Source organism: Pinus tabuliformis, chromosome 9 (genome assembly GCF_031772625.1).
Source record: "Pinus tabuliformis cultivar Carrire ecotype Pingquan chromosome 9, CPIR1, whole genome shotgun sequence".
Taxonomy (NCBI): Eukaryota; Viridiplantae; Streptophyta; class Pinopsida; order Pinales; family Pinaceae; genus Pinus; species Pinus tabuliformis.
Genome location: NC_142307.1, coordinates 1,749,798,002 through 1,749,811,695, shown reverse-complemented (window position 1 = coordinate 1,749,811,695; position 13,694 = coordinate 1,749,798,002). Strand labels below are relative to the sequence as shown.

Genomic DNA, 13,694 nt, shown 5'->3' with positions numbered 1-13,694 from the left:
CAAAATATTGAATTAACAAAAATAATTAATTATGCATGAAATGCCAAGTGTCACCTATGAGGACTCCTATAAAAGAAGGGGCAGGCCATGGGAGAAGGGACTTTTTCTTTACCCTATTGTTGGATGGATGAGACCATGATAGAGTAGTGACTATGAGCTATAGTGAGTTTGGTGAGGTAGAGGATTTTAGAGAGGGGACTATTGAGCCAAAGAGTGCTCTCCTCTACCAGCTATTATATTCCTCCGTTGTACAACCTCGTTGCATCTCGGGGGTCTGTGGGGAAGGAGAGTACCCAAGAAGTAGGCTAGTAGGTCAACTAGTGAGTCATTGCATTCGGTTTAAGCATGTTGGCATTCACACTTGGGGGCGACTGACAACAAAGGAGGGCAATTAGCAGCAAGTCAATTTGAATCTCGTCTCCTAGTGAACGATACCTATGTTGTTATAATATTCTTTTGCATGACTTCATTATGGTTTTAGTTAATCACATGTAAATTAGATGATATGTTCGATGAAGTAAAATTCAGGAAAGTTTTATATAAAGTTTTCTTGAGTTCCCAATGGTACATTTTTTATGCTTGTATTTTTTAATGTTTAGTTTTTTTTTTTCATAGGGTTGGCTCCTACAGTTTCCTAGAACAATGATTGTACTCACCACAGTAGCATTAGCATGTTAGTAAAGTGTTGGGATATAATTATCATATTTCTATAAGAAGGCTAGCAAAAATGTTGTGATTGATGTCTTATCCTGGAAATTTTTCAATCCCTCTTTTCATTATCCTTGCTCTATGTTGGCTCATGGAATCCCATGGAGAATGCATAAAAAATAACTCCGTGGTTCAACTTATCCAAATGCTTAAAGAAGATCCCATCCCTCCTAAATGGTATACATTGTAGAAAGATTTATTAATGTATAAATGGAACCTTGTTTTGATAAATAATTTTGTGTTAAAAAAATGTCTAAGACTCTAAGATAAGTTGCATCCCTCACTTATAATGGGTCAGTATAGCTTTCATAAAACCTATAAAAGAGAGAATTGTTCATTTTTATAGGAGGGCATGGAAATAAACATCTACGAATTTTTAGTGGCATACGATAATTTCATGGAAAAAAAAAAAGAGATAGTCAAGGTTCTAGGGGTATTGCAACCACTACCAATTCAAAGAAAAATATGGACCAACATTTCTATAGATTTTGTCACGGGACTCCCAAAAGTGGGTAATAAATCAATGATGATGGTGGAAGTCAATTTCTATCCAAATATGCTCATTTTTTAGCATTATCACATTCATTTGTTCCCTATTTAGTTGTAAAATCCTTCATGGAACATATTTTAAAGCTACATGGCATTCCAACTTCCATTGTCTCTGGTTGAGACACCACCTTCACTAGCAAATTTTGGTAAGAATTATTGAAACTTCAGGGTACCCAAATAAAATGAGCAAAACATTTCATCCCCAAATATATGGCTAAACAAAAGTGGTCAATAAGTTGTTATCAACCTATTTGGGATGCTTTGATTTTGAAAAGTGCTCCAATGGGCATAAAGGCTCCTCCTCATCGAATGGTGTTGCAATACCGCTCATCATGAAGCTACTAAAATGACATGATATGGTGTATTTTATTAAGACCACCGCGTATAAATTATCTCTTATTAACTAGGAATCTCCATTGGTTCATGTTCTGAATAACATATTTCACAAAAAACGAAGCCATTCTTTATGCACTTAAGGATAAATTTGTCACGATTCAAAATAAAACAAAAAAACATCACTTAGAGTGGTATTTAACAAAAGGGGATTATTTATTTCTTTCATCTTCAATGTTATAATCAAACATCACTCAAAGCTACCACAAAAATCTAGCACCAAAATTCTATGGACTATATACGATCGCCCAACACATTAGAAAAACGACTTACAAGATATTTATTCTAGCTCACTCTAAGAGCTATCCAATATTTCATGTTTCTTGTTTAAAGAAGGTAGTAGGATCATATTATAAGATTCAAAATAACTTACTAGTTCTTGATGAAGAAGGATCCATTTCAATCTAGCTAGGAACAATATTGGATACCCAAGAGCATTTTCCATCCCTAGGGATAATACTTTTTTGAATGGGAGTGCATGTTTAGGTTCTATCCTAACCTCCATATGTTAGGATGCTTAAGATTTAGTTAATTGATGTGTGTTTTTGTACCAATAAGACCTAACAAATAGTAATGGATGATTATTTAATGTAGAAGGGTCAAATTGTAAGAATAAAATTGCAGTAGAAAATAATCAATAACGAAGAATAATAAAACACCTAGCAACAAAACACCATAATTATACTAGAAACTGTATTAAAACACGTAACATTGAAATACCATGATTATACTAGAAACTCTAATAAAAAACATAACAAAAAAACACCATGATTATCCTGGAAATCTTAAGTCGATAAAACTATCTCATAATAGATCTATTACTCTTGGACAAAAGGCATCTTATAATGGAGAAATCAAGCCATTAGATAGGACATTTTACATTAAATACCATGGGAAAAATGGTTTACTGAAACCTTTTTCTTATAGACCATTAATAATAAACCCATTAATCATCATATCAAAATGACTCTATGACTAAGTCAAGTTTAACCTAACATTCCCCACATTAAACTTGACTTGAGTTTCCCTTGACCAAATCTAGGTAAGCCAACCAAGTGAGCCTTCACCACTCACCTCTATGACCTGCCACACTCAAAACATATAACAAGGTATCTCACATGTTACCCTTATTACCTAGGTCCACATCAAAACTTTACCATTGATTTACCAAGGGTATACATGTCTTACCAAGTGTTATAGTTGTATTTCCATTTACATGCAAATTGTTTTAATTTCATTAATTGTTTTTGTTGTTGTTGTTGTTCCAATATAGACACTTACACCACCATCCTCTCACCTTTGCACACCTAGCGCTCTCCCCATGTTGCCAAAAACCTTGGTAAATAACTCTAGTTTGAACTCAATATCTAGGTATAGTGTAGTACTTATGCCACCATCCTCTCACCTTTACACACTCATTTCTCTCTTTATTTTGCCAAAAAACTTGGTGATAAAGAACTCCAATATGACCTCAATATCTAGTTTCAACACCCATAAGTGATCTCTACTTATTCGGGCTCATACTATTTCATGTGCATTGTAAATTCTTCCATCAAAACACTAATAGCCACGTCACATGGCACTCAATATATTTCTTCATCATCTTATATAACAATGGGATTAAACTACTTTATGAGTCTAAGTTAATCCTACTCTAATACATTTGTTATCAATGCAATGTGAGAGAAAACAATAAATAATCGACAATAATAAAATAATGGAAATAAAACACCATAATTATGTTGGAAACCCTAACAAAACACATAGAACCAAAACACCATAATTATGTTGGAAACCCTAACAAAACACCATGATTGTCATGGAAACCCTAAATTAGAAAACTAGCTCATGACAAATCTGTTAATCTTAGCAAAAAGGTATTTTACATGACTCATGGAGTCCCCATTGGGATAGCCTCTTGCCCCTCCCTTCCCCCGAGCGAAACCCCCACCAGCTCATGTAATTGATGCAGGAACTCAACTAGATAATAGAAATGATGCAAGAACAAGACCGATATACATCTCAGCAAACCATTGCTAGTCCGCAACCAAGGTGCCTTTGCCCCTCTTCAGCGTTGAGTCACCTTCCGTCTCCACTACATTTTTCTCTTGCACGACACGTCGAATGCCATACCCATCTCTGCCACCTTGCCTTATTCCTCCCTTTGCTACCTTTGCCAGCCCACTGACCATGCATTCATGGCTAAAAACACCGCATCCCCTGCCTAGCATGTGGGAAATGACAGTAGTTATTATCCTTATACAAACCGTATGACATCAACGCCGGTTGCCTCTGACACCCTCTCTCATCCCAATCGAGAGAAATTATAAAATATTTTAAAAATTATTAAAATTCATTAATTCTTTTACACTTTCAAATAAAATTAAATTCTCAAAATTTCTCTATATTATTTTAATCCATTAAAAAAAAATTATATACAACACATTTTTACAATAATATCATTATTATTTTTATTTATTCTCTTTCTACTTAGGATATATACACAAATTAATTTTCTCCCATCTTACTTTTACCTTTATCTCTTTTTTCTTTTTAACTTCATTTTAAACTTTATGTCCCATCATTTTCTATAAACTTTTCAAATGGATTTTCTCCTTTCTTTTCATCTTTATTTGTTTTTATTCATATTTTATTTTGAGTTATTATATAATACTTTAATTAAAAAAATATTAGAGAGTACATTGTCTTTATGTGGAATTTTTTGACCATTACTTTAAACATTATCAAATTATTAAAGCATACCATGTGGAATTCCTTGATCATTACTTTAAACATTATCAAAGCATACCATGTAAGTGTATTATTTACTATTTTAATAAAAGTGTATTGTTTACTATTTTAATAAAAGACAATAGGTAACGTTATTTTGTTTTTATACCAATTTTCTTTTCCTGACATCACTTCTCAGATCATCCAAATATAAGACAATTCGAATAGGAATAAAGCTTTACACTGACCTAATTTTATATAGTGAATTAATATCTTTAAATTTTATTTAATTATATATGTCATCTCTTACGTAAAAGATATGTCAGAATGACCTAATTTTATATAATGAACTAATATTTTTAAATTTTATTTAATTATATATGTCATCTCTTACCTAAAAGATAGGTCAGAATTACATCAACAAAGGATATCTAAATTCGTCCACATTCATTGTTTCAGGCGGTCAAACTGATAGATACTCAGAAGACTTGTGAAACATAGAAAATTCAATATAAGTAGCCGGGTAAGCCAACAGAATTTTTGCAAGCACGCAAGGGCATTTAGTCATTTATTCATACTTGCTTTCTGTAATATTCAGATTATTTCAGGTGCCGAGAATGGGCGAAGGGGAAGAGCAGGTGAAGGTGTTGAGCCAATGGCCCAGTCCCTTTGCTATCCGAGTTTTGATCGGACTGGAAGAGAAAAATGTGAGATATGAATCCCAGGAAGAGAATTTCGCCTCTAAGTCTGAGCTGCTGCTGCAAACGAATCCGATTCATAAGAAAGTACCCGTCCTCATCCACAACGGTAAGCCTGTCTGCGAATCTCTCATCATTCTCCAATACATAGACGAGGTTTGGCCGGGCACCAATTCCTTCATGCCGTCAAACCCATATGACCGAGCCATTGCAAGATTCTGGGCAGACTTTCTTGACACAAAGGTAACCCCATAACCACACCCAAACTAATTCATTTCATTGCATTTCCATGGCAGTTAGTAGTCGTATAATTGATGGATCTAATTTAACTGAAATGGTGTGGTTGCTTTCAGTTTTTGGGGAATGCTATTCATGGTATTTTGAAAACAACAGGAGAAGCTCAAGAAGAAGGCAAGCGTTATATGTTGGAATACCTTGGATTGCTAGAAGGGGTACTGAAGGAATTTTCTGCAGGCGGAAGTAAGCCTTATTTTGGAGGGGAGCAGTTTGGCTTTCTGGACATTGCATTCATTTGCCATACTTGCTGGTTCGAAGCAATGGAAACGTTGGGGAATTGGAAGATCCCGTGGGAGAGCGAGTTCCCTGGACTTCAAGAGTGGATGAAGAAATGCAAGGAGAGAGAAAGCGTGCACAAAAGCTTCCCTGACCCTCACAAGATTGTCGAATATGCCATTACATTTAGGAAGGGATATCTCAGGTCTAAGGGACTGTAACATTTTTTTTTGAAGTTCCGCAACTATGGTTGGGTCATGTCCAAAGAAGCGATATCTCAGGTCTAACCGACTGTAACAATTTTTTTTTTGAAGTTCAGCAACTATGGTTGGGTCATGTTTAAAAATGACACTAGAGTAAGACAGGAAATTGAGCTGAAATGACTTTTGCAGGATATTTTTTTTTAGTAAATTTCAATGAAATGGCTTTTTTTATAGTCAATTTTAATGAAATGAATTTTTAAAGGTATTTTTTAAAGTCAATTTTAATCAAAATTTAATAGGGATTTTTAAAAACTTGAGTTTAAATTGATTAACATATAAATTTTAGTGTCCAATGGTTAAGACGTTGAATCTATTTATGCATTAAAAAAATATATTATAGAAAACCAGAAATTACAATCTTGTTTGAAATTGTATTGCCCTATTTACACATCTCCAAGAACCTCCATAGTTAAGGATCTTGTTACATGTTTTTTTAAATGTATATATTTTTAACTTACATATTAATTTTGTTTAATAATAATAATAATTTAAGAAAAAATTCAAATTTAGTTAATTTTTACTAGTTTTTTAAAGTCCTGGAAATGTGAGATATATTACTAGCCATTTAATTTATATAGCTGCAGTGATTTCATTATAAATATATTTTATAGTATAACATTATCACAATTATTATCAAATGAATGTAGTTTAGGTAATAAGGAGTCATTACTATCCTCTCCACCTTTAAAGTGTAAAATTTGAGAAATCTAAATATTTGATAAATTATATAAAACTAAATTATATAAAAGTTAAAGAGTTGGAAAAAAAATATTTATCTCAAATATGATTATTTATAAAAATTTGTGATTATGGCAAAAATAAATTAGGTTAAGGTTAAAAAGCTGAAAACATTGTCACTTGTTGACGTAGCATGTTATTCATGTAGAATTAATTTGATCAATGTTATGTGGATTTGTATAGAGTTCTTTACATCTTTACTGAGAGTAGTGTGGGATAGAGTTATCTTTATTGAGAGTAGTGAGATAGATCTTTAGGGTCATAAAATTTTATAATCACATTAAAAAATATTTATTTAAAAATATGATTAGTTAAATTTGTGACTATTGAAAAAAGTAAATCATGTAAAAGTTAAAAATTGAAAACACCTTCCATTTTACCATGTCAATGTGTAGAGTTCTTTACATCTTTATTGAGAGTAATGTGGGGAGATTTTTCTGGTTTTTTGGGGTTATGTTTGTGTTAGAGTATGAAGTAAAGTAATATTTTTTATTATTAAAATTAAAAGCATTTAAGATAGGTTTATTTTTTAAAATTATTTTAATTTTAAATTTAAGTAGTTTCTTTTTCTAATGTAAATTTAAAAGGGTTGGGTTTAATGGTTGAAAGTGAGAATTTTTTTACTATTGGGCAAGGTTCAATTCTCATGAGAGAATGATGTAAGTGGTACTCTATAAATGAATCAAAACTTATCCTATGTTCTCTTTTTAATAATTCAAAGGAAGAGACCATATTAAATGGTTTGGTGACTTTTGCACACATAAGTGGATCAAAGACCGCCAACAATCAAATTATCTTAGCTCAAGTTGTTTAGTGAACAATTTGTAAATCCTACCCCTATGTCCCCCTTTCAAAAAGTGAAAGAATCTTAGTTCTAGTGGTTTGGTGAACAATTTGTTTCCATTCAACAACTTTTAGATACAAAAATTATGGAAGATTTGGATACCCTAAGCTAGTTTAATTAGTACATGTACACCATTGATTTGTATTGGCATTTGAAGTTTCTCATGGATTGCTTCAAGCACCACGGTGGCATCCTAAACTCTTTATAGCACCTTCATCGTCCCCTGAGGGACACATATCAGTGATTGGGATTGGGTCACATGGAGCAGTGTCTTGGTATTCTTTCCTTTGCACGTGGCATTCCTTCCTTCCTTTGTAGATGAAATTCCTTCCTTTGCAGGTGGAACCCCTGGTAAAACTCAAGACCATATTCAGGTTTAAAACTGAAAACCATATTCAGGTTCAGGTTTAAAACTGAAGACCATATTTAGGTTTTCCACTCTGATCCCTTAGCTTAGCCTTGCTATGCTAAGGTATATTTTGCATTATTTCTATCTAATTCACTGTCCAAGCCAATTTGACCCATTTTTAGTAGATATGTTTTCTATTTAATATTTTGTAAAGCATGATCTCTTATATTTCTCTAGAAAAATTATAAATTTAGACGTGATTTTCCTTAGTGAAAAACTGGCCTAACATTTCTAGCATATTTATATAAATCTCACTTTTAAGAAGTCATACAAAATTTACCCACTAAAAAAATATAATTTCCTTAATACATAAATTAATTTGAATTATTTATATTTAAAATAATTTATATTGATTCTTATTTTTAATGAGTTCTTTTTAACTTTTATTTATTTTACAAACTAATTAATACCATTTTTAATATATTAATTTAAATAAAAATAAATTGTTTTCCCCAAATCCATTTGTGCAGTGAGGTTGTTACTCGTATGTTGTGAAGTCGTTACTATGTTTTGAGTGGGATGTATTAAATATTCATAATGTTGTAAAGAATGTTTTGAGTGGGATGTATTAAATATTCATAATGTTAACTCAACGTGAGTATGGTTTTGAAAAAGTAATGTAAGATAATTAGTATATTTTGTAAAGAAATCAATTGGAAAAGTTGTCATTTTTATGTTGTGAATAAAATTTGTAAGAAATAGATAATATTCACCATCATTATAATTGAAATTCTCTGGTTTGTGATTTTATTTTGTGCCAATATCATACTTCATTTATTAATAAAAGAGGTTTTTATTAATAAAAGAGGTTTTGAAATTGTAAAATATGTATAATTTTTAATAAAATAAATTAATTACTAAAAATTAAATATATATTTTAATATTACATAAATGAATATATTTACTTTGTTATCTTTCACCAATTATCTTATGCGATCCTAAATAATTATTCAATCAATAAACTTAGCCTATTACATCCCACATTCTAAACAAATATTCAGTCAATAAACTTACCCTATTCCATCTCACATTCTTCAATTATACTTCATTGTTTTGACATTTAATTCTTAATACCATCGCAGCCCTACTGCCTTTATTATTTTGACATCGTCAATATAGTTAAAGTTAGTTAAAGTTCCGCCGAGAGTAATAAAATTAAAATTTTAAAATAAATATAAATATACATAAAATATTTCTAATAATATATTTTATCATGTACTATATTATTAATTTTGTTAAAATACAAATAAATATTTTATTTATAGAAATATTTTCAGAAAAAATCACATCATAAAATCTTTGTCTACGACAAAAAATTTATAATGTGATTTTTTCCTAAAATATTTCTATAAATTCAGATTATAAATCACAAAAACTTAAATTCAAATATTTGATTATTTAAATTGTATTTTTAAATATATAAATATTTTTGAATAAAATACATAAAATACATAATATTTTTATTATTTTTAATTAATTTAATAAAAATATATAAGTTAATTACTTTAAGAAAATATACTCTATATATTGATTTAATAAATAAAAATGAAAATATATTATAATTTGAAAAAAAAATAATCAAAAGAATTTTTATTATATATTTATAAATATTTTTTGAAATAATTAAAAATTACATTATAATAATAATCAATTTATATCTTTAACAAGTAATATTTGTATATTTGTATTTTTGAACTATAAATTTATTTAATGATGATAAATAATCAATATCGTTTATTAGAATTTAAGAAAATAAGAAATTAATTAATTTTTTTAACATTTTATTTTTATAATGGATCCCATTTTTTTTTTTTAAATCACCATAATTTTCAAGAAAATTAATAATTTGGAAAATATTTTAAAAATTAAAACAAATATAAACAATATCAATCTTCAAATTTTTAATCCAATTATAAATAAGGTAAAATTAATAAATACATATCAGAAAAAGAAAAAAAACACACCGTTAAGTTTTGGCTATATAATATGTTATTCATGGTTCTAAATTTGACTCTGGGATTGTACAATAAAAAACTTTTATCATAGTTTATTTATTTTTTATTTTTTTAACAATGTGGTGAATTGGTAACTGTCACCCCTAATCTAAGGGAGACTCACGATCAATCCTGGTTGCTGCCACTATAATACCAAGACTACATGTAACAACTATAATACCAAGACTACATCCAACAACCTGCAAGCATATCTCCTTGAGCGGCACACCATTGCCATAGCAAGACACTATGCTAGTCAATGAGATACCAAGACTACATCCAACAACCTGCAAGCCAGATATGCTAATTTCTTAGGGGAAAGTCTACTCCTTGAGGGGCACACCATAGCCATAGCAAGACACTATGCTAGTCAATGAGATTTGAACACCTTGAGCCACACACCATAGCAAGACACTATACTCAATGAGATTTGAACACCTTGAACAGCACACCATAGCAAGATACTATACTTAGTGAGATTTGAACACCTTGAGCCACACACCATCGCAAGATACTATACTCAATGAAATTTAAACACGAGAAAGTTTACTCCTTAAACTGCACAGCATAGCAAAACTCTATATTCAATAAAATTTGAACTCCATCTGTCAAACCACACATCACTGTACTGTATAGCTTTTATCAGAGTTATTAAAATAACATCGTCACCTTCTTAGATACCATCAAAGTCGGTACTCTCCATTACAGGGGACCATGTTCAACGTACGTAATATCTTACTTCCATATCTACCGTGTCGTTCTTGAACACGTTTTGATAGGCGGGTCAAGGAAATCATTCATATTATATTCCCTACCATCCATTTCATATCAAACTCACTACTTTCCATTTCATGAAGTCCATGTGCAATGTCTCTGGTCTCTTGCTGCCAATATCTTCCCAACAAGAATATCTCGTATTTTATTTAAAACGTTTTACAAAGCGGGTCAAACAAATCGTCGTCTGCTGTACAAGGAAAATTCAGAATACGCATTTCTTTATATCTATGGTTTTTTTCAGGAAGTTTATATCTATGGTTTTATCTATATTATAGATATAAAAATATTATAGAAATGTAATGGATACGAATAAAATCAAATAATTCCTTGAGTGCATGTTTATTTTAGAATTGAACTCACATCATTTTAATTTATTTATATGAAATAAAAAGTAGAGGATAGAATATTATATTTATAATGATTTGTAAATTAAGAAAAAATGATTGGAAAAATTTAATTAAAATAAAATAGCAAGTAAATGTAATATATATTTTTTCTATTTAATTTATTATAAAATAAGGTGAATAGCGGCGATTAAGTATAGTCTTTGTTTTTATCATTAATTAATTGATCAAAGGGAGTGTTTGTTGTATATTTCTTTTGTTTCTGGATAACTTTCTCCATAAGCTAGTCGTTTTCTTGTATATATGTTATTAAATCTTTATTCCAGAGTGTTTTTCGCACTTATAGTTTCTCGTTATTACTAGTACTTTTTTTTTAGCACAATCAATAACCATTTTGTCGTTTGTTCATAAACATTATATGTTTTAGCTAAAATAAATTAAAATGAAATTATTTATTGCTAAAGGATAAAATGAAACTAAGAAATTGGCAAATGCAAACTGAAAATCGGCAAAGGTGAATTGTTAATGCAAGATTCATATTTCATTTTTATTATTCCGCATTTGCTACATGTTATTATTATAGTTTCTGCATATGGATAACGAAAACGCCTTGCAACATGGTTTCAAATGTTGCCATTCCATCACGGCTTTCTGTTTGTAGCCCAATGGGTAAAACTATCCTCTTATAACAGAGACAAAATCATACCAAGATGAAAGAAGTTTATGACTATTCTTAGACCTTTTTGTAGTTTTCCTTCCCACTAGACGAGAGTAGTGCTACTCAATCGAAGGGATGCTAGCTGGATCTTGGGTTCATCCTCGCTTATTCGTTGTATGCGACAATACACTTCAACCTGTTTGATTCAGTGACCTAGCTTTTCTGAATTAGATTCTCCAGTAAACACAGGTAAATCAAACTTGACATCTAGCTTGAAAAAGGGTTTTTTAGATGCATTCCTATGATGCCGGTGAGAATGACGAGAAGAGGAAGAAGAATAACTTTCACTGGAGGATGGAGAGGGAGGAGGCTCTTCTCCTCCACCTTCATGATTTACCAAGACATGATCATATTGTTATTTCTTCTAAGGTTTGATTGTATTTTCATATTCTCCAAACAACTTGTCAAATTTCTTTGCCATGGTGAAGAAGATCTTGCAATAAATTTTCTCTTCTTTCATTTGAGCTTCCTCATTTGCCATGTTTTGTCTTCGTGCTACACGTCTTGCTTTAGGATCAAAGGATTTGAGTTTTCCTTCTCCTCTTTGGAGCTTGTTCCTACTTAGCATTCACTCATGCAACTTGCATAAAGAAGACCTACTCTGATACCAAACTTGATCCAGATCTTTTACTTCATGGGTGCATACAAAATTGCATTTAAAAGAGCATGTAGCCAAATAGTATAAACACATGAAAGAAGTAGAAAGAAAAAGAAACCATGATATCTAAGGCATAAGACAATTTGGTAATGAAGTTCACCTAGTGTGGGATACGTCTCCAAGCCCTGCTCAATGTGGGGAGGCCTCTTTCATTAGATGACACTAGAAACAATTTACAATCAATTACATAAATAACCCTTATACCTCCATTTTTCGGAATGGTATGAAAATGTAAAGTTCAGTTGAAGAAACAGACATCAACATTAAATTTGTGGCACGAAATCGTGTCGAACGACTATAAACTTGGCCCCTTTCTGACACCATCATTATATGGACCCTCTAGAATTTGAAGATTCCCCCAAAGATTCCTTCCTAGAGATGTGAGACAAATTCGTTGATTGAATGAAAATTCTAAGCACACCACTGTGCTCCTTACGAAATTCTGAGAAAAATGACTATAAATTTGACATCATTCCACCTCTGTAAAAAATAACCCTCTACGAGAATCTAAAGATTCCTTATGCATCAAAGAATATTCTTGCAAGATTTTGTCTCAAAAAATGTGCTAGTAATACTTCCACCTTGGCCACTGTGTCAAGAGTCTGCCCTTTTGGCCCTTTTGCACACTGTTTTGTCTCCTCTCGACCTTCGTTCTCCCCTTGGGTGAATAAAAAAATTGTGTTTAAATAAAACTCTTTGGTAGATTTACTAACATAATCTGTTGGGTTCGTTGGTTGGGTGGATACTTGTGGTGTGGGAGGCCCGCGTTCCAATCTTGCAGCGCATTTTTCACTGGCGTTAATTAGTTTTGGTGCTCCGTTTTGTTGACTGTTTGTTTTGGAGGGTTGCTCGTTGGTGGGCCAACCGTTTCGCCGGGCGGGTTCGAATCCCGCCGGCCCTATTGTTATGTGTAGTGGCGAAGTGTTGGGCAGGGTCCTGGGTCAGAGCCATGGGCCTCATCCCACATTTTATTTAAATTCGAATATAATAGTTGCGGTGGTGGGGTTTGTGGCCCACCACCCTTATTTATTATTATTTTTTTTATAAACCATACAGTCAAAAAATTTTCATCGGATTTTAAGGGTCATTGGAAAAATTAACTAGGAGACAAATTCGCCCGTTCTGGCGGCCGAAATTCGTGCGATGGAAAATGTGAAATTTTTGCCTCGTTAGTGGTTGCCATTGAGCCTAGTTTGACCAAAACTTTGACCCCAAATATATTGAGCTTATGAAATCAAATTTGAGTTCCCTTAACGCCGTTGGAATCATGACGACGAGCACTGCAATCTACTCCTAGTTTGGGTGAAATCTGAGAACTTTAATTTTTGAACCGTTTTTGAGCCACTTCTGAATTCTGA

The 13,694-nt window shown here is 31.7% G+C and overlaps 1 protein-coding gene across 1 annotated transcript; it reads left to right on the top strand.

Annotated features, from left to right (window-relative positions):
* Positions 1-4,938: 4,938 nt before the first annotated feature.
* LOC149155717 (glutathione S-transferase U20-like) lies at positions 4,939-5,940 on the top strand. Its single transcript, XM_089441096.1, has 2 exons — positions 4,939-5,321; positions 5,432-5,940. Exons 1-2 carry the CDS (start codon positions 4,998-5,000, stop codon positions 5,810-5,812), a joined length of 705 nt encoding a protein of 234 aa, XP_089297222.1. The 5' UTR covers positions 4,939-4,997; the 3' UTR covers positions 5,813-5,940.
* The last annotated feature ends 7,754 nt before the right edge of the window (positions 5,941-13,694 follow it).

Bases quoted from the DNA above. Each gene is read 5' to 3' on its own strand.
- LOC149155717 (XM_089441096.1), top strand. From the start codon at position 4,998: ATGGGCGAAGGGGAAGAGCAGGTGAAGGTGTTGAGCCAATGGCCCAGT. The intron at 5,322-5,431 runs GTAACCCCATAA...GGTTGCTTTCAG, and splicing joins CAGACTTTCTTGACACAAAG to TTTTTGGGGAATGCTATTCA.